Below are 26,371 nucleotides of genomic sequence, written 5' to 3'. Positions count from 1 at the left end.
CTCTTCCTTGCAGGACGCTCCAACAAAAACGAACGCCAAGACGTCACCGATGTCATGCATCCAAATCAACAACAACAAATTCAAACTCAATCTCAAGCACAAAATCATTCCAACAATATGTCACCACAACGTACACCATTAGCCGCCTCGTCGGCTGCATCGAAACGCATCTCATCAAGCATTTCTGTGCAATTACCAGCCGCTGGTTTGGGTTCACGGCCAAGCAGCATCATCTCAACCAGCGCCAGCTTGGATGAGGGCGGTTTCAATGAACCCTCACCGGAGATCAAAGCCAAACTGAAGCCTGCCTATGATTTCGAGTCGGTCAATGGCCGTAGCGTCACTGGCGTGTGTGCCGATGTGGATGAGTGTGACCGCAGCCGTAAGTCAACCGTCGAAGAGGCAGAGAAGCCCAGTTTAAATTACGTGGATGTGGGCTATCGTCTCAATCCGGACGGTAGTGAAGCGCGTGAAGTTTTTGGCGAGTCAGAACTCTACGACACCGCCAAAGTGACTGAAATGCATAAGAAATTCCATGCTAATGGATTTGCACAGGAGACCACCACCGTGTATGCAACGATTAAAACGGAAGTGACAACAGCCGTTGAGCTCTACTATCCCGGCGGTAAGCTGGCTAAAGAGCAACGCGAACGTGAACGTGTTAGTGGTATATTGCATTCGCCAACGAAATCCATTGGCAGCAGTGGTTCACCGGTGAAAACCGCAATCACCGCCTCACCACCTGTGGGCGTTGTCTCGCCCATACGTCGACGCAGCTCCGATGTGAGCGTCAAGTCCACACCGCCCATGTCACCCACATCGATCGGCAGCGGCAGCGGTGGCAGTTGTAGCGGCACAGCAAACACGAACTCGACCAGCAACACACGTTCGATTTCGTCCATTGCTGTGGCGGCGGTGGGCCAAAATAAGGGCATCGCACCCATCGCTTCACTCGATACGCAGGAGGAATTCGATAGCTCCGAACTGCCGGCTTTGCCAGAGCGTCCGCCACCGCTTAGTGCGCTAAATACAACTATGCTGGCGACTGCTAGTGACGAGCAGTGCAATGCTTTGGACATGCAAGACCTGGAATATGCGGACAGTAGCGCTGGCGAGGATGAGGATGATTTGATGCGCACAATCGAGGCGGACGATGATGACGATGATGTGCATTTGGATGTGAGCGAGGCGCCACTAGCCACCGTAGCCGAGGAGGAGGAAGATGAGAAACTAATTATAACAACAGTGGCGGCGACGCAGGTGGTCATACCGCGCGAAGACAGTCTGCCCGATGCTATGACCGCCGACGAGGCGGAACAATTGTTGAGCTCAAGGTGAGTGCATTTACTTAGTATGGGCAGCAGCATTAGAATACAAGTATGTTGCGTGCGGCTTGTTATAAGTTAAATTTAAGCAATCTTAGATATAAGTATTAAATTTGTTTTAGTAAATACTAAATATTGATTAGGGCTTAGATTTAATATTTATATATAGTCTTTAAGCACTTAAAGTTTCGGGTAGGCCAATATATGTTTACTCGATAAAGAAAATATATTAGGGAGAGATAAGGGAATTCTGAGTACTTGGAAAAAGTTAAAAGCTTTTTTAATTTAAGAGCAATACGAATGATTCCTGTAGACCGGATCTTCAACATTGAGATTGATACAGAAAACTGTTATATCACATATTTTCCGGTGGAATTTACCCAAAAAGTAACCCACTTGTAAATCTCTATTTCACATCATACAAATTTTTGTTGTGACCTTCAGAAAAGCTTCTGAGTCAATAGTAGATGGACCATATTAATCGAAGAAAATTATGGGCATTACCTTAATTTTTGACGGAACCTGACGTGGTTTTTTAAGTTTCGGGTAATTTTTGGAGCGCCATTCGCTAAATTATTGGACAGTCTTGGCGTCATATTCACAGACCAATGTCTCGTGACCAGTAATGCTGCATTTGATGAATGTAGAGTCATCAGTTGCGTTGTCAAGCATCTTCTTTGCAATCTCTACTCGACGTCGTTTTAAGAGACGACTTAGGCGCGAGTCTAGCATTGACCTAAACCTTTATACCTAAAACACTAGCCAAAATGTGTTTTGTCGATCCATAAGAGATGCTGAGATTTTATACAATCTCTCTGATGCCTACACGACTAATTCTACTTAGCACTATTTCTTTAAAATTTTAATGTGATCTTCAATAAAAGAGGTGTAAGGCTCCAATGACTTCATGAACTTCGCTGAATGCGATGATTTCTTGAATTTCACAGAATGCTTTGTGCCACTCAAACTATTGTCTTGGTGATGAATCAGTCTAAGAAAAACAGTTAAACGATTAAATTGTGGGCACAATTTTTGATTGCCAGTCCGGGTCAATTTTGATCAGACTAAATTCTATATCATTCCATAAAAATGTGTTGGTGATAAAGTAGTCTAGGAAAAACGGTTAAACGATTGAATAGCGAAATTATTGCCAGTCCGGGTCAATTTTGATCAGATGAAACATTGTAACATTTTATAAAATTATAAGTTGAATTCTTAAAACATATAATTTTCATGTTTTTAAAAACAATAATTCAAAGTCACTCTGAAAATATGTGAGGTTTTTATTGCCTGTCAGAAATGACCTTGAGTAGGTATCAGTAATTGGGGGCTAATCTGTCGAAAAAGCTGTTCGGCGTTGACTTTAGTTTGGTCTTACTTCGCAAGCATATTTTTCATAAACCAAAATCCATGAATTCGAGTTATAACAGTTATTGAATAACATCGTTATCTCTCTAAGTCGGATACGATGATTGTCTAGCAAACTTTTCTTAACACTTCATATGAGCTTGTTATTGAAGTTATTTAATGGACTAGATGGAATTCCCATAAATGTCTTGCAGTGAATTATGCTTGCACAGCATAATCACCGCTTTATCTATCAAAAATATTGTACTTGCAGTATCGATAAGGTAGGCTTTTCACAATGCATTTGGTATACAGTGGAATTCCTCATAACCGGACACATGCTGCGTTTTTGTCCGGTTAAGAGAGTTGTTTTATAAAAGGACGTAGCAAAAGCGAGTGTCCAAAATGAATTCTTAGAGTTGGAAGCTGCAACTCAGATCTATTTTTCTATTGAACTAATAACTGCGAGCCAATGTCAGCCAAGAGTAAATGAAGAGCAATCATCCCTTTAGTTTCCTTTGAGTCGCGAACTAGACGGCGACAGTGCAAGACAATTTGTTTGCTGTGATCATCTTAAAAAAAAAAATGTCTCAAACAAAGCAAACAAAATTAATAATAATTTTAAAAAGCGGGAACAACAAATTGTACAACATTTTCTTTATGCATAATATGAAATCTTGTCCGTTTAACAGAGAGAATTTTAACGAAATATTGCCAAAATAGTGACGTGTCCGGTTATTGGAACGCTCTCATGTCTGGTTATCCAATTCGGTTTTGTATGAAATTAATAATGAAAACTTTTTATTCATGCAATGTGACCGGTTATGAGAGGTGTTTGGTTATGACTGTGTCCGGTTATGAGAGGAGTCTGGTTATGGAGGTGTCCGGATGTAAGAGATGCCGGATTATAGGAGATGTCCATCTATGAGGACTCTGTGTAATACTTCTAATGACTCGGAACATCTTTTCTGATACACATTGAAATATTTTCCAGTTCTAATTCCAATTCCATTGAAAGCACACAATTTAAAGCAAGTAATGGCTTGACGATTGTCAGAAAAAGTTAATTTTACCAATCTAAAGCGAAAATTTTACCGAATGTGGATATTTCCTAATATACTATATAATATTTTGCTGTATCTTAGCACTATATGTTTATGAAAAGTTAAAACATCCCTCATAAACCAACTGGGAATTCACACCCCGGCTTTTATCTGACCATATTTAATGCAAAAGTTGAAGAGTGTGTCTGTTTAAAGGCACATATAGAATCCATATAAACCTGCCACCATATTTTTAGTGCACAGACTGAAACCACAACTCAAAACACGCACATACACACATACAATTCCACATTGATAATTACATACTTTTATATGTATATAACAGTTCCAGTCACGTACCACAACTGCATTTGGCTTTTAAATAGCATTTAAAACTTTTCCTCAAACTATCTAAAGCATACTCAATGCGCTTAAAATTGTTAGTGTGATAACTGCACGTAATTATAGCGCTCGCACACACATACACATGCGTCGCCGAATAAAAGCGAATCAGAGAAATTATGATTTGCGGTGACAAAAGGACAAATAAACACACATCCACACACACACGCGCAGTGAGTATAGTTTCATTAGCCCATCTGTGTTTGAGGAGGCAAGCAAATATTTACATGTGTGCATGCATATGTGTATGTGTGTGCTTTTTCAAAATTTACCGTATAATCTTAACGTTGCATTTAGATAATACTATTTGAATAATTTATGCATGCCGCTTGTTGTTGTTGTACTGCAGGTGTGCCACTAGATATGTGCCAACATGCATACATGCGTACATACATATATGTATGTACATGATGTTGGCTTGTGCTAAGAAGCACTTGAGTGTTTGCTCTTGAGTTATTGAGTGCATTGAAAGAAGCATACTTGGAGGCGCACTTCAGCGCTTGTGCGCTTTATTGCAGCGCCGAGGCGCTGCTGCCGAAAGTTTTGCGCATATGAATTGAATTATTCGCTGGCTTTTCACAAAGCTTGCAGTCGGCTGGCACTGCGGGTGCAAGGCGTGCCTTCGAGTAATTTCTATGCATTGATGATTTATTGTTTGGAAATTTTTGAAATTGCATTTGAGTATTTTTTTTTTGTTTTAAAATTATGATTATTATTATTTTTTTTTTTTAATTTCCTTTCGTTACTAAATTTATTTTATTACTCAAAATATTTTTTTTTTTAGCAATTTTAAACACTCATAATAACGTTATTCAAACTAGAAGTGTTTTTAAATTTGAAATTTTTATTTTTTCAATTAAATTTGAATTTCAGTTTTATTATTTATTTCTTTTAATGTAATTAAAATAAAAAAAATAAAAAAATAAAAAATAAAATTTAAATAAAAAAAAATTTAAATAAAAAAAAAATAATAATAAATTTTAAATTTAAGTGAAAGATAAAAATTTTATTTCTTGAAAAATTATTTTGTTGCAAATTTTCAATTTTTAGTTTTTTTCTATATAAAAAACACATAGAAATGTCTTGTATCGCAAGTACTACTTTTTATTGCTGTCGCCAACGAATGTTTAATATTCTATAAAGAGTAAATGAAGCCATCAAAGTTTTTATGATTATTTGTTTAAAGCAATCGAATTCAGCGAAGCTAAATATCTACTGGAATTTAATGCGCACATAAATTTATCGAAATCTTATTGCTTTGGTAGTATACTTTGGCGCCTTTTAAGCGGTTATGCGGTCATTTACATCAACCAACCCCATAGAATCAGCTGTTGGATTGCTTGTTATGCCATTAGATATGAATTCGAACATACATACATACAGTTGCGGTCAAAATAATAGTAGTGCTACTACTGCACATAGTTAAATGTTTCTATTTTTTCGCGTTTTCTTCTTTGCCCTTTACTCTCCTTAATATAATGTTTTATAGACAGAGTTCAATAAAAAATGTGCCGTTATAACTGTATACGTTAGCACGTGGAGTCGTTATTTCATTTACTTTCAAATGTGTTGGCTATTGAGTCGGTCAAAATAATAGTAGTGCAAGGAGTGAGCTTCCGAAAAATTCATAAAAAATATTTATTTATGTCCAAGATTTACAAAAAGGTAAGTAATGCATTTTTTGATGTATATTCATAAATTTTTGTGATAATCTGATAAAGATCGTTCAGCTATGGGACGAGGAAAGCACTGCCCCGCTGAACAGCGCAACCTTATCAAAAAACTAATTTCAAACGGGAAAACGTACAAAGAAGTTGAAGAAATTATCGGCTGTTCACCGACAATGATTTCAAACGCGTTAAAATATAAATCCCAACCTGAAATACGTGGACGGCCACCCGCAATGACCGCTAAATTAGTGAATCGTGTGGTTAGATACTCGAAAAGTAATCCTTTCGCACCTGCAACTGATATCAAGAGTGACTTGCAGCTGGAAGCAAGCGTGGAAACTATCCGTAGACGTTTGCGGGAACAGGACTTAGCAGCTCATAGCCAAAGAAAAGTGCCATTACTGACTAAGAAGCATGTAGCGCAAAGGCTTAAGTTTGCGAACGATCACTTGGAATGGCCCCTTAAGAAATGAAGAAATATTTTGTGGACAGATGAATCCAAAATCGTGCTGCATGGTGCAAGAGGATCTCGCCAATATGTCAGACGACCCGCTAGTTCCGAAAACAATCCGGAATACACAACTAAAACTATTAAACATGGAGGGTCAAGTATTATGATTTGGGCATGTTTTTCATTTTACGGTGTTGGACCGATATACTGGGTAAAAGAAATCATGGATCGTACTGTGTATGTTCGAATTATGGAGGAAATCATGCTCCCTTTTGCCAGCGAAGAAATGCCACTACTTTGGGTCTTCCAGCAGGACAATGACCCAAACCGCACAAGCAAGTTGGCGCAGCAGTGGTTTCAGAGGAACAGGGTTGAGGTCATGGAATGGCCTGCACAGTCTCCAGACCTCAATCCAATAGAGAATTTGTGGTGCGATGTGAAAAAGGCAGTTTCTGTTGCTAATCCAACAAATAATAATCAGCTTTAGGAAACAGTAGAGCGGGCCTGGAAACCGATACCGAAGGAACGATGTGAACATCTCCTTAATTCAATGCATCGCCGATGTGTAGCTGTAATATCGAACAAAGGATACGCAACTAAATACTAATTATTTTATAATTAATTTTCTTATTATTTTCAATTTAAATCAGATGAAAAGAAGAACTAATTGAAATAAATTTTTGTTAAATAAAATCACACTACTATTTTTTTGACCGTCCATATGCATAAGGTCGTATGAAATAATTTTTTTATAACCTTGTAATGAATTTTTTCCTAAGTTTTGTTTTATGATTTTATTGTTAAGAGTGTTTGTTCCTTAAAATAAAAACAACGACAGTATTTAAATGAAAACATTCTACTTATTCTTCATTTCTTTTTTAATGTGTGGGCACTACTATTATTTTGACCGCAGCTGTATGTACATACCCAGTAAGTAAATTTTGTAGTACTGAATTGTACTTTAAAGAAAACTATTTCCTCAAGACTACATAAAATCTGATTTTTTTTTGTTTTTTTTTTTTTAATTTTTAAAAATTCTAAAAATTATTAAAAAAAAAACCATTAATTTCGGTTATATAATACCCTACACAGCTGCATTTTTTATATCAGAAAACTGTATGAAATGATAATTATCTTGATTTTGATCATTGAGTTTGTATGACAGCTATATGCTATAGTCGAGTGAATTTAATAATTTCTTCGTAGATTGTAACTCTGCCTTAAGCAGTCAACCGTGCCAAATTTCGTGAAGATATCTCAACAACTAAACAAAATTTCCTTGCAAGCACTTGAGTTGGATCGGTCAGTTTGCATGACAGTTATATGCTAAATTGATCCGATATCGACGGTTCCGACAAATGAGCATCTTCTTAGAGACACAAGTACGTCTGCAAAATTTCATGGCGATATCTCAAAAACAACGCGTATATACAGACAAACAGATAGTTGGAAATAATGCGACACAGGGGAACTGTATGCATAGAATTTAGTAAGAAACTATTTTTCAATGTAATAATTACCAAAAATGTGCTATAAATATGGCATTGATTAATATTATTTATTTAATAACTAGTTACTAAGTCACTCATTACAGACTAGTCGCTGAAAAAAGTGAATAATTTTCAGGCAGTTATTTGTATGGGACTTACTAAATTTGTTTATATTTTTAAATCATGCATTTTAAATAACTCACCGTTATGTAACTAGTAACCAACTAGTCATCACAGAAACTAGTTGCATATTTAACAATATGTTTCACTAAAGTTGTTTATTTTTTTAATCATAAATTTTTAACAACTAACCCTAATGTAACTAGTAACAAACTAGTCATTACCATAACCAGTTGCATATGAAACAGCAGGTTTTCATTCATTCGAGTTCCCCCAGCATTCTATTCATAATCTTCCGCAATAAAAATGCAACCAATACATTGACAACAGCACCTGCTTCATGCAACAGTTGAGACTAAACTTAAATATAATATATAGCACGGTTTCTGCCACGCCTATTCAAAGCTAGTTCGCGCTTTTATTTTGTCAATGGCAAAATAAGTCGCTTTAAACATGTCGCCATTATATTTCAGCACATACATAGCCATACAGGAGACATACTCGGCGTTGTGTGTGTACACATTTGACGCTCGTGTTTTTGTCTGCCATGAAAAGCTTGTTTTGTAAGTGTGTTGCGCCTTTTGAAGCGCTTTATATGCTCTGGGTTCCTTGACATTTTATAAAAGACTTGTCCACACAAACGCAATTATTTACATACACACACACACGCGCACACAAATAACAGACACACATGAGCAGACGCAAATGTAGACTTTGTAATGCATTACAGCGGCTGTCTGACCGAGTGACTGACTGACGGACGGACGGACTGAGTAACCAAAGTGCTTTCATCAATGTACACAGCAGTTCATTTAAATCTTTTAAAGAGGCTTTTGTGAAATTTGTTTTTTATGTGAGGTTTTGTCTGATTGAAAAATATGTTAATGAAGTCAATGTGTTGGTATTAAATTTAATATTTTTCTTAAATTTAACAGCTCGAAAAAAAGTTGTAGAAAACATCAATTTCTTCGTAACAAATTTTGCGAACAATTTCAATTAAACTGCTTGTACCGCTCAGTACTATGCATGCTTGTGTTAACCCTTCGAAAATATTGTTGGGTCTTATTGACCGAAGTTTTATTATGCACAAAAAAATAGTTGAAGTAAAATATTTTGAGTTATAAACTCTTCTTCTAAATGGTACCGGTGTCTTGTTTGACTAATTATTGAGACCCAGTTAAGTTCAGCGCGTTTAACCCTGTTCAAGTTGCAATACAATCTACTGGGCCTACAGTTTGCAACCCCTCAACTGTTTTAATTCGCTTAACACCTATTATATAAAAAACACTGTTTCACACCTATTATTGACTGATCAAATTTGACTCGGACTAATAAAAAAAGGTTTCACACCTATTATTTGTTGATCAAATTTGACCCGGACTAATAAAAAAAAAGTTCACACCTATTATTTATTGATCAAATTTATCCCGGAATAATAAAAAATAGTTTCACACCTCTTATTTACTGATCAAATTTGACCCGGACTAATAAAAAAAAATGTTCACGCCTATTATTTATTAATCAAATTTGACCCGGAATAATAAAAAAAAGGTTTCACACCTATTATTTACTGATCAAATTTGACCCAGACTAATTAAAAAAATTTCACACACACGGACCAATAAAAAAAAGTTTTATACCTACTATTTACTGATCAAAACCCGGACCCGACCTAATAAAAAAAGTGTCACGTATTTTAATATATATCTTATCTTTATTTTTAACTGACTTTTAATAGTGTGTTCCCGGAGGCAAACCTAATAGTTTCAGAAACAGAAAAAAGTCACACGAAGCCAAGTCTGGCGCATACCGTGACTAAGCGTTAGGTCTCGTTTCGTTGTGCCAAAAAGTCCGTCACAATGAAAATATAATGTTGGTGAGAAATCTTTGAAATTTTGTCTCCAAATGCAGTCGTTTAGGAAGAATTCTTTATGTAGACTCCTCAGAAGGGCTAAGTAGTATTCCATATTTTTCGTTTGATCCCGTAGAACGAACTCACGGTGAACCACACCACGGTAATTAAAGAAAACGAGGAGCATTATCTAGATTTTTGACAGACATTGACGTATTGTTTCGATTTCATTCTCATTTTTTTGAAACTCCATTCGTTAGATCGTTGAACAGTTTCCACGTCATTTGCGAACGAAACACACGTCTCGTCACCAGTAATGTTGGTTTTAAAGACTGCTATGTTTTGAGAGTCATCTTGTTTTTCTCAGAGATGCAGATCTTTAGAACGAACATGGACACCTTTAATATCCAAAATATTAACCAAAATGTGTTGAATTGATCCATAAGCAATATTGAGACTATCTGCAGTTCTTCTAATGTCAACATGAAGATTTTCAAGCATTTTTTTTTTTAACTTTTTCGATGTTCTCGTCATTAAAAGAGTTGCTTGGACGATGACTTCACGACCCCACTGAATGTTTTGTGCCAGTCGAATACATGTATTGTGTTAAAGTATACTCCCCAAAGCTCTTTTATAAGATTTTCAACAACTTCGCATTCGTGATTCCATTAGAAATACAAAACTTGTTGTTCAATAATTTTTTTTTGTTTCATTGTAAAAAATTTTCATGAAAACTGTTTGCCTCTTAGCAAATAGTTGCCAAGCACAAACCTGATTTATAAACATCAAAATTCTCAGGAACATAAAAAAGTGTGTAACAATCTAGGCAAAAAATTTTATCGTTCAGCGGAATCAGTCCGAGTCAAATTTGATCCTGTCGTAAGATTTAGTTGCATATGTACGTATACTCTAACTAATGTCAACACACCACTAAAAAGAGAAGAAGAAATGGCATCACTTCGCGACTCGAGTCATATGAAACAAACCATTCTGTCCAACCCTCTACAAAGCCATAAAATTTCAGTAACCGATATGTTCGAGCATGCCAATCTCTAAATTTGTAGCTACATTTATTGTCTTAAGCATTTTTGGCAGGATTTCTTTGCACTTTACAACAGTGTGTGTGTTTGTGTTCCAAGATGATTAGTTCATCGCCGAAAGAAAACGCTGAAAGCTCAACAATTTAACAGCTCAACTTGTTTGTTGTTTTTGCAAGCCATATATATTTGTATGTAGCAGTTTTGTTGTTTTTGTTTATACCCACAGACGCATACACATATGTATATGCAAGCCTACATACACAGGGCTGTCATTTAAACTTTTGTAAAAGCTTCCTTTTTTTTGGAAATATTTCAGTGCGACAGTTAAAATTACACTTTATGGGTGTGTGCGTGTTTTGCGGTTTTTGTGGCAAATTGACTATTCAATGATTTACGATCGCCTGAAGTGACGCGCACACTTGCATATGAGTGTACTCATACATACAACTATACATATGTGTATGTGTGAATGTCTCTTCGTCTATGAACGCACACTTTTTTCCGTTTCCAAACGATACGAATTTGTCAGTATTGTGCATAAATGTATGTATGTATGTATGTATATTATGTATATACTATTATTGCACACTACATATAGTATATGTACATATGTGTTTGTTCTTGCTATTGTTGTGTTTTGTTTTTGTTGCCCTTTTTCTCGATGCATTCGAGCAGCAAGTGCTATGTGTTGGCACTTATTTTATAGTTATATAGTGCCGTTAGTTGGACAGTTCATGCTATTGGAAATCACACTGGGTCATGTGGTTTTGGCCATATGCTTGTCCAAAGTCCAACTAATTTTTTATTTGTGGTTTGCAATAGATCCGTTTGAATGCGGATGTACATATTTATACATATGTATATGTATATGTGCGTTAAATGCAATGCTTGCTGTTAAATTAAGTTGTTCTAGACCCGAACGAAACTGGTCCGTAACTAGTTGATGATTAATTTAGTTTACTTATTTTCAATATTTTACCAATTTTTCTTATTATTACTCTATTTCACTCATTTGAGGCTAGTTGGAAATTAGTTCCATTTGTGAACCGTTATTTCATTTCATTTTTTTTTGATAAGTTTCGTATATGAATTTTTTTATCCCAATTTATTTCGATTATTTTATTCCATAAAATTTAAATTTCTTTGTATGTATTTTAACTAGTTGCAAACTAGTCCGTTTGTTACTAGTTTAATTTTTTTTTTGCTTACATTTATGAGCATTTATTAATTAAGTATATAATTGCAACAAATCTAATTTCGTTGAACTCACTTCGCAACTAGTCTGAAACTGGTTCGTTTGGTTATAGTCGTATTTGCCATCCATTTGTTCAAAGCGTATATATTTAAATATTTAACTAAGAAATATTTTTGTAATACTCACTTTGCAACTAGGCTGAAACTAGCCCGTTCGTCCTAGTTTTATTATTCTTACATATTATTTAAAACGCTTATATTTATGTATGTATGTATTTAATTAAAAAAACTTGATTTCGTAGTACTCACTTTTCATCTAGTTTGAAACGAGTCCATTAAACCATAGTTTTGTTATTCTTACATTTGTTCAAAGCATTTATATTTAAATATTTAACTTCGCAACTAGTCTGAAACTAGTCCGAAATTTTTAATAACTTTATTATTCTTGCATTTCCTTTAACAGGTTTATTTTTAAATATTTAACGAAAAAATGTTTCACTTCGCAATTAGTCTGCAACTAGACCATTTCGTCCTAGTTTTATTTTTTTTACATTTGCTGTGAAATGCTTATATTTAAACAAGTAATATTGACATATTTTGCAACTAGTCCAGAACTAGTTCACTTTGGTCCAAATAGCAATTGAAACTCACTGTTAGCCATCAAATAAGTTGAAAATTTTACCCACAAATTTTGTTTAAACTAAGCATGCCTTACCCTGCTGTTGCCACCTTCCTCCCTTCAGTAGTTTCTCTCCAGGGTTATGCAGTCACCTGGTTTTATTCCACAATGTCTTGTGCAACACAGGTGGCCATAGCTGCTGATACATGGCTTACATACATACATATGTACATATACAATGTGTGTTGTGTATGACTTTGTGCCTTTATTTATGTTTGTGGAATTTTCAGTGGTTCGCTTCGTTTCGAAAGATTTATACGCAGAGCACACAAATGCATAAGTCTTAGTAGTAGTGTGCATTCCAAAATTGCTGAAATTATTCAGCTTTATATGTATTTATTTATTATTATTTGTTCCCAGTATGTATATGTATGTGTTTTGTAGTTTTTCTTGCACTTCCTTCCGTCCGTTCGGTTCCAATAGCATCATAGCTACTGTCAGCTGACATTGTGACGTTAATGCCATGCCGACATGCAAATTGCATATTTACTTTGAATCCTGTTGGTGTGTGTAAAATATGCTGTGTGGTTTAACGTTTGTTGATTTGCAGTGGCAGCTGTCATTCTTTGCACCTTGTTAATGCAGCAGCGCGCCTCTTATATGAATTTACACTCACTCAATTGCATGCTTACTCACACAATTCCACACAATTGCACTCAGTTTTGAGTATGAGCAACTGCAATTTGCTCTTTTGCTCGCCGCAAACGCGTTACTCAATTGCGAAATGCATTTTTGTTGTAGCAATTCTCTTGTTGCAACTGCAAAATTCAATGCTGCTGGCAAACGCGCCTTTTTCACCGAACCAGTGACTCATTCTGCGGCAAGAAAGCAAAGTGTGCACTTGCTGTTGCACATCGCGGACTTCCGAATAATTACGCATTCATTAAAGGCTGCTTTCAGTGTGAACTTGACCAGTTAATTGCCGTATATTTCACAATTGTTACGTATACGCCACGGTGCACCAAGTGTGAAAGTCCGCGAAAGTGCTTGCAAAACGCCTGACATTACTCCGTGCTACCCTTAAATGGTGTGAAAAACATTTATTTGCGTGTTTGTAGCAAATAATTTGTGTAAATAATTAGTGCTTGTGTATAAAAAATTGTGTTAATGTGCGCCTTTGAGGTTACTCATACGCCCAGACGTACGCTGTCAAGCAGCTGATGCCATTTTAATTGTGGTAAGCGTGAAGTAATTAAATTTAATTGATTTTGGTAATGTTTTATTTCCAAGAATATTTAAAATTTTATGTGAAACACTTCAACCAAATTTGGTTACCTGCCTTTTAACACACATGACCTAGGCCACCAAGCTTGCTTCAGGCATAAACCTGCGCGCTAAGAAATGTTTTGTATATACTAGTATTGGTGCTTATTATAAAGTGTTTGTGTAGAAAGGCGTCATCGCTGGTTTGACGTGTTTCATATGTGCTTTGACTTTCTAAATCGTTAAAAAGTTGTTTTGGAATCATTTAAAAAATTTTATAATTTTTAAATCTCGAGCTGTTGCCTTTGTTTTTGAGTTGTAGATCTGACTTTTTGCACAAGTCTTTTTCTCTCTAAGAGCAGCTTTTTTTGTAAGGATCGCCAATATCAGACCATTATATCATACAGCTGTCATACAAACTGAACAATCAAAATCAAGATCTTGTATGAGAAACTTTTTTATTTGACAAGATATCTTCACATATTTTAACACGAATTATTATCTAAATCAATTGTATAATCTACGTGAAAATTCTTCAGATCGGACCACTATAGCATATAGCTGTCATACAAACTCAACGATCTGAATCAGGTGCTTGTATGAAAAACTTTTTTATTTGACAAGATATCTTCACATATTTTAACACGAATTATTATCTAAATCAATTGTATAATCTACGTGAAAATTCTTCAGATCGGACCACTATAGCATATAGCTGTCATACAAACTCAACGATGAAAATCTAGTTCTTGTATGAAAAACTTTTTTATTTGACAAGATATCTTCACATAATTTAACACGAATTATTATCTAAAGCAATTGTATAATCTACGTGAAAATTCTTCAGATCGGACCACTATAGCATATAGCTGTCATACAAACTCAACGATGAAAATCTAGTTCTTGTATGAAAAACTTTTTTATTTGACAAGATATCTTCACATAATTTAACACGAATTATTATCTAAAGCAATTGTATAATCTACGTGAAAATTCTTCAGATCGGACCACTATAGCATATAGCTGTCATACAAACTGAACAATCAAAATCAAGATCTTGTATGGGAAACTTTTTTATTTGACAAGATATCTTCACATAATTTAACACGAATTATTATCTAAAGCAGTTGTACAATATACGAAAAAATTCTTCAGATCGGAGCACTATAGCATATAGCTGTCATACAAACTCAACGATGAAAATCAACTTCTTGTATGGAAAACTTTTTTATTTAACAAGTTACCTTCATGAAATTTTGACCGCATTACTGTCCAGTTACGCTAGATTCTCCCTTATACTGTAATACAGACTGACCGATCAAAATCATGTTCTTGTTTGTTAACTTTTCATTTGTGAAGGGTATTATAGCACCAAATGCTTGTTTTTATATAAGTAAATCGTTGATTAAGACTGAAGATATTCATTTTATATAATACTGAATATAATACATGCTATAATTTCTTAATTTACTAATGAACTGTATTGACGCTGCTATACTCTTTACTCTTCCATTATCATAATAACAGCTAACCAATAAGTTCGACCAACTGTCTATACGCTTTGCCCTAGCGAGCGTCATAGCAATTTATAGAAGTTTATTGAAGCATGATTGAAGATTGCTCAAGCTCAAGCTATCCGCAGCAATACTAATATTTACAGCTAAAACAACTTTGCTTGCTGCTTTGCTCATTTACTTCCGCAGCAGTCGGGATGCGTATGCTTGACAAACGATTAAACTTACTCAATTTCAATTCATTGGTTTTGCTGTAAAGCGTATTTACTTGCTCATCATTTTATCAACCGTTATAAAATTGCAAATTCTGTGAAAATTTTGCAAAAACTATAAATTTTGCTGTACAAGCAAATCAAGTAACTCATACGCCATGCCGAACGCATGCTTTCGTTCATTAAGTTTGTGGTGGTTGAATGCATGTGCAGTTTTCCTGCAACTGTAAGCTAAAATAAAGCAAAGCTATCAGCAGCAAGACATCTAATATTAATAAAATTTGTTACGTCAAATGAAAATCAACCTTTTTATTAAGACAAGTCTGTATATTATGAAAGAGGAAGTGCACGGTTTGAGAAAATTGTGTTTGAAATTTTCGTCAGTTTTGATTGAAAGCAATCAACAGCGTGCTGTATTATACATTTCTTGGAAGTTAGGCGAAAATTTATGAAACTGCTTGCGCTTTTGACCTTATTTTAGATGCTGCGTAGTAAATTGCAGTCATGGGAAGAAGTAGTTTACGTGTGTTTATGTATGTGCAACTATAACACTCATAAAGCAATACATTCGTTACTTGCTTTGTAAATGAAAATATTTTTCACTTCTTTTAGAGTTCCATAAGCAGCAATGCGTAAATCATGTTAGTCATTTTTGTACAACAGTGCGTATGATGAACAATAATATGATGAAGCATGCAAAATATGCTTTCAGGCTGCTTACTATTGGTTACTCAAGTCACATATTGCTGTTGCAAAGTTTCATTTTTGTGTGAATTCGAGTAAGAGTTAAAATTTTGTTTAAATTTTTCGAGATCCCGAAAATTTTCGGGATTAGTGATATGGTTTAACTTTGATGTGCTAATAAAATATTGCTAATTTTCGACGTTACAATTAAGACTTTCTATTATTTTTCAATTTTAGTTAGATTTAGTAAATAGCTGTCAGCCTCAAATTTTTGATCTCACATAGTCAAGTTGTTGTTTTAATTTGATAATTTGTTGATGCAATCAAATTAAATTGAGAAAGTAACAAATTAATCAAAAAGCAAATGGAAATTAGCAACATCCCGAAATATTTCGGGATCCCGAAGGTTGTAGTATGCAATCCCGAAACCGCATAACTTTGAAATGTGTTGGAATAGAAGCAAAAGTTACTTAAATAAAATTATTCCCCAAATATTTCGGGATCCCGAAAGTTGTAGTAGTCAATCCCGAAACCGCACAACTTGAAAATTTGTTGGAATAGAAGTCAACATTACTTAAATCAAATTGTACCCGAATGATGTCGGGATCCCGAAAGTTGCAGTACACAATCCCGAAACAGCAAAACTTAAAAATGTGTAATTACACGCTTTATTACTTAAATCAAACTTTTTTTTATAAATACTTTTCCTCACCCAGTTATTCAATTATAATTAGTTACCCGACTTCACGTCAACTTTGACAAGCGCCTTTTTAATATCACATTGGCTATCCTGAATACCTAAACAAACCCGCCTTTTGTTGTTCGTGCCAACCGAGGTATTTGCTTTGCCATTCCATCAAATGCTTTGCGGTATTTGCTTGTGACCGCAGTAGTCATGGCATTTAATCCAATTTGTCAGGTACGACTATACAGAGCTCTCCTTACATTTCATCAACTAGCCCAGCACTAATAACGGTTATACCCTGTGTTTGGTCGGCTTAAAAGTACTTTTTAATTATGAATAACACAGAGTATTTAATATACTCTAATATGGTTTCCGAGTTGTATGTTGTTGCGTTTATTGAAAATTGCATACGAATACACTCAAAGGCTCTCAATTTGAAACAGAAGAGACAATGGGCATGTTAACGTCGATATATTGACAGTTCTGTCAGCTTACATACAATGGATTGATGCTAATAGACATGTTGGGCGATGGGTGCATATGCAATACTTTTATACATTCTACATATGTACATAAGTACATATTTGATCTTATGTACGAGTATATGTATGCAAAATTGTGACCTTTGGGAAATTTGTTGCTTGGGGAATAATTATTTTAAATTTTTATCAAAATTTACTTGATAAAATTTTTTCTTCTTTTTCTAAAAATAATTTTTTTTTAGAAAAGAAAGGTGTAACTAGGTCTATGACATTTAAAAACTTGTCTATTAACAACTAGTTCTTTACTAGTTATTATTGAACTAGTTGCTATTTTTTTAATGCTAAATGATATGCTCGCCTAGCACTATTTTCACTCAACAACTCGATCATTGACATTTAAAAACTAGTCCATTACCAACTAGTTCCTTACTAGTTATTTTTGAGTCAGTTGTTATTTTAATGCCAAATCATATGTTTGCCTGGCACAATTATCGCTCAACAGTCCAACACTGCTTTAAATCACTTTTTTCAATCGCAATCGATATTTGCTACTTTTGTAGTGAAATTTAAAATTCCTTTTATTGCTTTGCCAATGCATAAATTATTATGTAAGCAGTACTGCATACTTAACGTTGTGGCATTAATACACTAGGTAAGTGTTTAAAGTTTCTACTGCAACTAAATTTTTAAATGTCTCTTCAACTTAAAGCTTTGCCTTCGACGACCTGCAGAAAATTGCTTTAACCTCACTTTTTTCCTTACTCAATTCGCTTGTGACTGCGGTGATATCCCAGAGCGGAATTGCCATGCCAAAATTGCTTTAAAAACTGTGGCACCACAAGATATTTCATATATGTGCCATATACACATATACACAAGCACACACGCAAAAACAAATGCGCCTGGAAAGGCAGAAACGAGTATTATGCGCTTCAAATTCAGCCAATTGTGCCAAATTTCGTTTGCATGTCTGCTAGCATTTATTGTTCTTCGCACTCGAGTGCCTTTGTTGCTATGCGCCTGTGTGTAGATATATGCATTAGGGTGTTCGTTTATACCAAAGTTTATTTTTTTAAATATTTTCTGAAGTTTTGTCCTAAAAAGGGACAATAAATTCCAACGTTGCCTGATTTATATTTATTTCCCATGTACGAGTATATAATTTTTGATGTTTTGTAGTAAAAAAAATAAATCTACAATTTTGAAAAATTAATATTCTAGTATAAAACTTTCCATAAAATTGGTCTTAATGATTTTTTTCATTCTCTTATGGCTCAAATGTACTTCATTCATATGGTACACCATGTCGTATGAGCAACTCATACATTATAAGGCACGAGTGTGAATGCTCAGTACATTTGAAGCATTAGTTTAACTGCATGTAACTTTTAAAGAAATGTTTTTGTGGAAAAAAACCAAGGAAGTTTTTTGTAGACCGAAATTTTTTTTTAGTAAAATATCACTTTTTAAAGTTGTAGTTTTAATTGCTTAAAGAAAAATATCAAAAAATCGCATATTACATACCCGGAAGAAGAAAATTAATTTAGGCACGGTTGAAATTGAAAATAAAGCGCATTTTTTCAAAATTTGAAACTTCAAATGGTGCCTGCCAAAAAAAAATTAACTTGTGAAATAAGGCACACCGTAATGTGAATGTAGCTCTACATATGTACATATATACCTGAGGCCATATGTATGTATGTATATGAGTGCTCGCATAATCCTTTGAGTTTGTATCGTCCGCAACTTTTGACTTTCAACAAATGTCCTTGACATGTTGCATTTTAAAATCCCATTTCGAATTGGCAACTCTCAGCCAATATAGCGGGCCACTCTTGAGCTCTTTGGTGTGCAAAATAAAAGATGAAGAAATTTTATTTTTGTGGTCTTGGTAAATAGTTAAAAATATATATGAACCTTAAAAAAATTTAATAAAACAACAAAATGACAGAAAAAATTTAGTACAAAATAAAAATAATGAAAAATTAACATTAAATTAAAAAATAATAATTTTTGGTTATATAATATTTTTTTTATCGTTTTGTTTATAATTCTTCATTTTTTTTTAGATTTTTCTCATATTTTTATAGAATTTTTTTATGTTTTACCTTGTTTTATAAATATTTTTATTTTGTTCCTCTTTTTTATTTCTTCATTGAACTTCCTTAAATTTTTCTTTTGTTCAATTTTCATCGCTTGTACTTTTAGTTTATCATCATTACTTGCTTTTTCGCAGTTTGCATTTCTAGTGCGCGCTTTCACGTGCAATTTCACTTTGTTTCATTCCATTTCACTCGCATAATTTCCATAAACTCGCCTCTTTTGTCTACACAGCACACGGCGGCGCCATTTTTGTGCCTTCAATTTCCATTTAACAGTTCGTCTTTGTCTGCCATTTAACTGCCTCGTTGCTTTGTTGCAACCATTTATGATTTTTGTGTGTTTACTTTCTGTTATTGCTGTTAACTTTAGTTCCTCTGTATTTGCAGTGTTCATGTTTAACACGTTGTTCGTTTTTAGTTGTTGGTTTTTGTTCGCTTCGATAAGCTTTTATTCTACTTTTTCATGTTGTTGTGTTTTAACACCTTTTAGTTCGTTTCAAATTTTCTTTTTGGCTTCGTTTTGTTAACCGCCTCAATTAATTTTCACACCTATTGTCAATGTGGGGGTCAAAGATTATGCGCTGGATTGCATTCAAGTTGAATTATTATTGTTTTTCGGGTTTGTAATGTTATTTTTATTTTTTGTAAAGCAGAATTCAATATTACTCATCTCACGATATTTGTTTTAATTATTAGAAAAATATCTTTTATTTTCATTACTTAATTAAAATTAGGAGGTATTAGGCTCTAAAAGTGGGAATATAATGGTTAATGGTTGGTGGGATCAGTTGTTTATAAAAGCTCTGCCCTTGAATATTTTTTCCAGCATTAAACTTAACTTTGAAATACAAATTAAATTATTTTTTTCGAAGCATACATTGAGGCGTAATATTCTTTATTACAAAGGAAGTAGGTAAAGTTAGTGCTGTTACCTGTAAATTAGACCATTCATAAGATATTTCTTTAGCATTAGTTGATCATAACTCATCTGCCTTGTAAATAAAATCTCGGAGAACTTAAAATTTGATTTTATAATTTTAAAGCATACATTTAGGGCCACTAAAACAAAAATACTCTCTAAAATAAGAAAATATACTTAAGGCAATTATTGCTTCAACAATTCTTGCTTAAAAAAAGTAAAAAAAAAGGTTTTTGAAAAAAAGCACTTTAAAGTATACTTTTGCGCGCCAAGATTTTAGAAGTGTTGTCTAATGCCTGTAAGAAAATTTTTTTTCTGAGTGGCTTAGGTATGTATGTATGTATATCACCTGTTCAAAAACAAAATTTATTTTCCAAAAAAATTTTACAATAAAAATGAATAATTATTATATTTTTAGAAGTATATTAATCTCGACATATACATTAGCGTTTCCTTTCTACATAGGCTGACATTACCTACTCATCCTTCATTATATAAGATTGCTGTACATAAATAAATATATACAATTTCATACTTTTCTTTTCATATGTATTGGTTCGCACCGCATTCGCGAAAACTTTCTTTCCCACAACGAAATCGACACAATTTAAAGTTTTTGCTCTCATGTTTTTATGATTTTTTTTTATTTTTGTATTTTGTTTAACAGTTTTGCCCGCAATAGTTTTTCGCCATTTATTTGGTTTTCCACCCCACTATCTATTCCTTCGACGCTCTTATTGCTAACCAGTTTTTCCGTTGCCAGTTCCGTTGTTTCTTAAGCCTTATGCTTTTATTAGATTTCAGTTTTATTGCAATACTCTTCACTTCGTCAAGTACAATAAAAAAACAAAAAAAAAAGGTTTTACGGCAAATTACACATGTGAGTGATTTGGTGGTTTGCCGATCGAAATGTGTATTAGAAACGACGAGAAAGTTGTAAATGAAGAGTGAAACAACGTTGAAATAGAAAGTGTTATGAGTGAAAAAAGTGAAGATAACGATTAAAGCAATGTTTGAATATTTAATGAGATAAAAAGTAATAAAAACAGGCATTGTAACGTGAAGGACAAGAATAAAAAATAAAAATAAAAAATAAAACAAAAAATGTTTAATATAAAAAATAATAAATAAAAATAAAAAAATATTACAAAAATTAACAAAGTTATAAATTAGAAAAAAATCATTTAAATAAAAAAAAATATGCATAAATGTAATAAAGACAAAATAAACCAACTTCAAAAATCAAAAAAAAAAAAATAAATTAAGAAAGATATAAATAAAAGAAAATTTCAACAATTAAGAAAACTAAAAATTCCCAAGTTAAAAAAAAATAATAATACCAATTTTTAAAATGTATTTGTAAGATTAAAATAGAAAAACAAAAACAGTTAAGTACAGACTTAAAATAATAATAAACTTAAAGATATAAATAATAAAATCAATAGGCTGGCAGTAACAGTGGGTAAAAGCAGGTTGTGGTTTAGAATTAAAAAGTTAATTAAACTGATTAAAAAAATATTTTTTATTAAAAAAATTAAAATAAAATTAAATAAAAAATAGAACTTAAGAAAACTAAAAAAATATATAAATAAAAAAACTAAAAAATTATATTAAAAGAAAAACAAATTATAATAAAAAATAAAAACAATTCGAAAAAAATTAAAAATTGGTAGATTAAAACATAAAAAAAAAAATTAAATTAAATACAAAAAGGAAATAGTTTACTTAAATAATTATTATATTAAAATATTCTCTTTAATATTTTGTTTTATTTATTTTTTAAATTTTGTTTTCCTAAATATATTTTTTTTAATTTTTAGTATTTGTGTTTTATTTTTTAGTTTTTTATTTATAATTTTTTTAATATTTTCAAATATTCATAGAAAAACAACAATAAATTCATCTATATTACGCGCCATGAATAATATTTTTTTTTTTAAATTATTTTATTAAATTATTTTTTTTTTAATTATTTTTTTATATTTTTTTCAATGTTTTTATTTTTTAATATTTGTTTTTTTTTTTTAATTATGTTCTTATTTAAACATTTAAATATTTTTTAAATTTAGTTTTTTATTTACTTCTTTTTATATTTTTATTTTATTTTTTATTTTTAATATTTTTTTGTAAATGTTGGCAACACGAGATTTTCAAACTTTCATCGAAAAACAACAGTAAATTCACCTTTATTACCCGCCATGAACTTTCAAACTGCGCATTCATCCAATTGCAACTAATTTGTTGTCTTTAACTTCTTCCACACTTTTTCCTTACCCGCCGCTTCTTCTTACTTCACTACAGGTATGTTACTAATACTTATCTAAGACTCCTCGAGTTTAGTTTTAATCTCCGCGTTGCGTTGTAATTGTTTATTTGTTTGCATAGCTGCGCTTAAAAGTGCGCTAAAAGTTTATTGACGCTGCCAAATTCTGAACTGTAATGAAACTTGTTTAATAGTTTCATCGTTTTTAGTTTCAGTTTGGCCTCTGCATCACTTCCAGTATCCACTATCTTCTACTTTCGCTATCTAACTTCGGCTCTGCTGTACATTGCCAAATTGCTCATTTTACCTTAACCAATATTCATGCCCAACTATGCGCACGTTTTGTGCCAACTTTCGCTGGAGCATAGTTTGTTGCGGGTTTCGTGCTCATTATAGTAATTGTGGATTAGTTGCTGCAAATTGTTGCCTTTTCACTTTCTCTCTTCTAAACTGCGATTACTTCCGAGTTGTGGGTGCATATACACCACCGCAATTTATTATTTTTTTTGTAATTTTGTAGAGTTCATTAGGATTTTCTTAAGCTTTTTTATGTCTTTTCTATAATTTTTTACATTTTTACTGATTTTTTTTTCGCCTTTTTTTATATAAAAAGAGTTAGCAGTTGATTAAAAGTCAAAGGTTGCCTTCAATGAAAATCTATGCCTAATTTATACATTTTAAAATTTCTTTAAGTATATTTCTGTATTCATTCATTGAATTTATTACTGTGTAGCGGCACAAGAATCATAAATATTTCTTTGTTATTAAGAATCATCGAATCGAGTTATATTATGATAGATTGTATACTTTTCACTTTAATTAGAAAATTTTCAGTAAAAAGAATTAATATTTTTAAAGAACTTCATCTTTAAATGATCAAGTTTATTATACTTTCCCATCTTCTTGTCATTATAGTCCATTCTGCTTAAATTCTTCTCCACTCCTTTCGCATGTACCATACATTTAACTCACCTCTTTGCTCGAAGTTTCGAAATCGCTTTTAGTCCTCCATTTTTCAGTTATCGATCTGAACTTTTGCACATGTCCTTGTTTCCTCAAGAAGTTGCTCATTTGTCGGAATTGCCGATGTCGGACGACTATTAGATATAGCTGCCATACAAACGATCAAACTTAAGTCCTTGTATGGAAAGCGTTTTTGTTTGACAAGTTATCTTCACGAAATTTGGCATGGATTATTGCCTAAAGCTATGCTACAATTTCCGAAGAAACCATTCAAATCGGCTCACTATAGCATATAGCTGCCATACAATTTGACCGATCAAACTAAAGTCCTTGTATGAAAAATTGTATCATTTGAAAATATATCTCCACGAAATTTGGCATAGTTTCTTGTCAAAGTTAGCGTAATAATATCCGAACAAATCGTTCAGATCGAACCACTATAGCATATAGCTGCCATACAATTTGACCGATCAAACTGAAGTCCTTGTTTGAAAAGCTTTATTATTTGAAAATATATCTCCACGAAATTTGGCATAGTTTCTTGTCAAAGTTAGCGTAATAATATCCGAACAAATCGCTCAGATCGAACCACTATAGCGTATAGCTGCCATACAATTTGATCGATTAAAATCAAGATAAAGATATTTTTATACCCTTTTATGCTATAAAAATGCAGCTTTGAAGGGTATTAGGGCCTGATAACGTGTCTTCTCGTTTATGTTTAATTTTTGTTCTGTTGAAAATTTAGTTTTAAGGGATGATATTTTTAAATAAATTATTTTTTATAGACTTCTTCATAGTATAACAAAAGTAATATATTTAAAAATTATGAAAAATATTGGCAACCCTATAACTAGTAAAACAATGGAGAAAGAATAAAAAAAAATTATATTTAAAAAATTAAAAAAAAATTATGGCAACCCTTTAATTACTAAAAGCCATTTTTCCATATATATTGTTTTTTTTCGTTATAAACTAACGCCAGCTATAAAAAAAATGAAATATATTATTTATATTCAAAAAATTAAAAAAAAAAATGTGGCAACTCTTTAACTAGTAAAAGTATAAAAAATAAAAAAAATAAAATATTATATTTAAAAATTAAAAAAAAAAAAATTATTGTGGCAACCCTTTAACTAATTAAAGTAAGCTTTCCTCAATATATATTGTATTATTTACCGTTTTAAACTAACGCCAACTCTCAATTGGCGCAAAGTCGCCGACTTTGCTCGCCTATGCTAGCGTTTAGCGCAAATTAAACCACTAAATGAAATATTAAAAGTAAAAACTTATATTTTACCCACTTATATTTATGGGTGTGTGTGTGCGTGTGCGCTTGCTCTATACACTTTTGTTGTTGTTTGTGCGCTTTAGCGAGAGTATTTATTTATGGTTTTTTAATTACTTATCGTTCGCTTTTAGTTTACCCACTTTTGTGTATTTATGGCACAGTTTAACTGCTGAATAGCATTGTTGTTGCTGCTGTTGTTGTTTTAAATTATATTTTCAATGTGCACTTTGCACAAAGTATTATATACAAATGCATATAAATAAAAATAAAAATCTATATATGTATGTATGTGTGTATGTGTGTGTTTTATGTTTGTGTTGCGCGTTTAAAGGCTTTCAATACTCGCACTCGCATAAAAATGGGTCCTTGCAGCTACTACGCCACACTTTTTTTGTGTTTGTTTTTGTATTTGTTTTTGAGGACGTGAGTTAAGTGGACCAGCTAACACTTTTCATTAATATGTACCACTTCATACGCAAGTTTAGCGTGCGGCGCTTTTCCTGTTAACCCAGTTTGCGCTTTTATAGCTGTTGTTGTTGTTGCTATTGTTTTTGTACTTGTTGTGGTGTTGCCACTTTTTCAAGTCGCAATATTTACAATTTCTATTGGGTTCTTTTCGCAATGGCCCTCAAGAAGCATACGCTTACAGTTTGTTATCGCTTGTAAGTGCAACAACAACAACAACAACAACAGCAATTGTAGAAATTTTGTGTTTTTATTATTTGCTTGTTTGAAAGAGTTTCTTAATATAGCACCTACTGCCGCTGCAGCGGATTGTGAAATACTTTTTGCTGCTGTTGTTGCTGCTGTTGTTGTAAACGCTGTTTTTGATATTGTTTGCCAACTCTGCTTTCTTTTGGTCTCCATAGTTATCACTGCCCATTTTTTCTGCTTTGGAGACCTTTCTTTTTTTTGCGTTGTTGTTATTTTTGTTGTTTTCGTATTTTTCCTTACCTGTTTGTTTGTTTGCGTTGTTGCTTTTTGCTGATTCCCACCATCGCAAATTTCCATTGTTCCCACAAAAGTTCTCCACAAAGTTTTGTTTTCATTTCATTGTGGTGGCAAACACACACACATGCATTTCCAACACTGTCTCAGCTGCTAAAGTTCTCTTCTTAGTTGTTGTTGTCATGTGCACGTTTGCACTTGATCTCACTCAAAGAAAATGTCAAACAAAATGCTCTTGAAAATTTTTTAGTTTTTTTGCTGGAGCAAACTTACCATAACTCAATACTATATATATGTTATAGTTATCAGATAACTTAGATCTTGCTTCGTTGCTTTTGGTTTTGCATATTCATACCTAATCTTTTTCTTTTTTCGCTCAAAAATTATTTTACGTACTTCGAGGGTCGAGAAAATGTCAAGACACTTTCTATTAAGCACTCACTGCCTATTCGGCGCTATTTGTAGGACATCGGTTATTGGTGTGAACTATTA

General features: G+C 33.0%; 1 protein-coding gene across 11 annotated transcripts in view; it reads left to right on the top strand.

The window, feature by feature from the left end:
• Positions 1–26,371, top strand: part of LOC105227973 (uncharacterized) — a 193,251-nt gene that overhangs the window by 114,264 nt on the left and 52,616 nt on the right. For all 11 annotated transcript variants that reach the window (XM_049458906.1, XM_019990920.3, XM_011207554.4 and 8 more), the window contains one exon: positions 14–1,334. In XM_049458906.1, the coding sequence (XP_049314863.1) occupies positions 14–1,334 (1,321 nt within the window). The remainder of the gene's footprint in view (positions 1–13; positions 1,335–26,371) is intronic.

This window comes from Bactrocera dorsalis, chromosome 5, assembly GCF_023373825.1.
Source record: "Bactrocera dorsalis isolate Fly_Bdor chromosome 5, ASM2337382v1, whole genome shotgun sequence".
NCBI lineage: Eukaryota > Metazoa > Arthropoda > Insecta > Diptera > Tephritidae > Bactrocera > Bactrocera dorsalis.
This window is presented reverse-complemented; position numbering and strand designations above follow the sequence as displayed.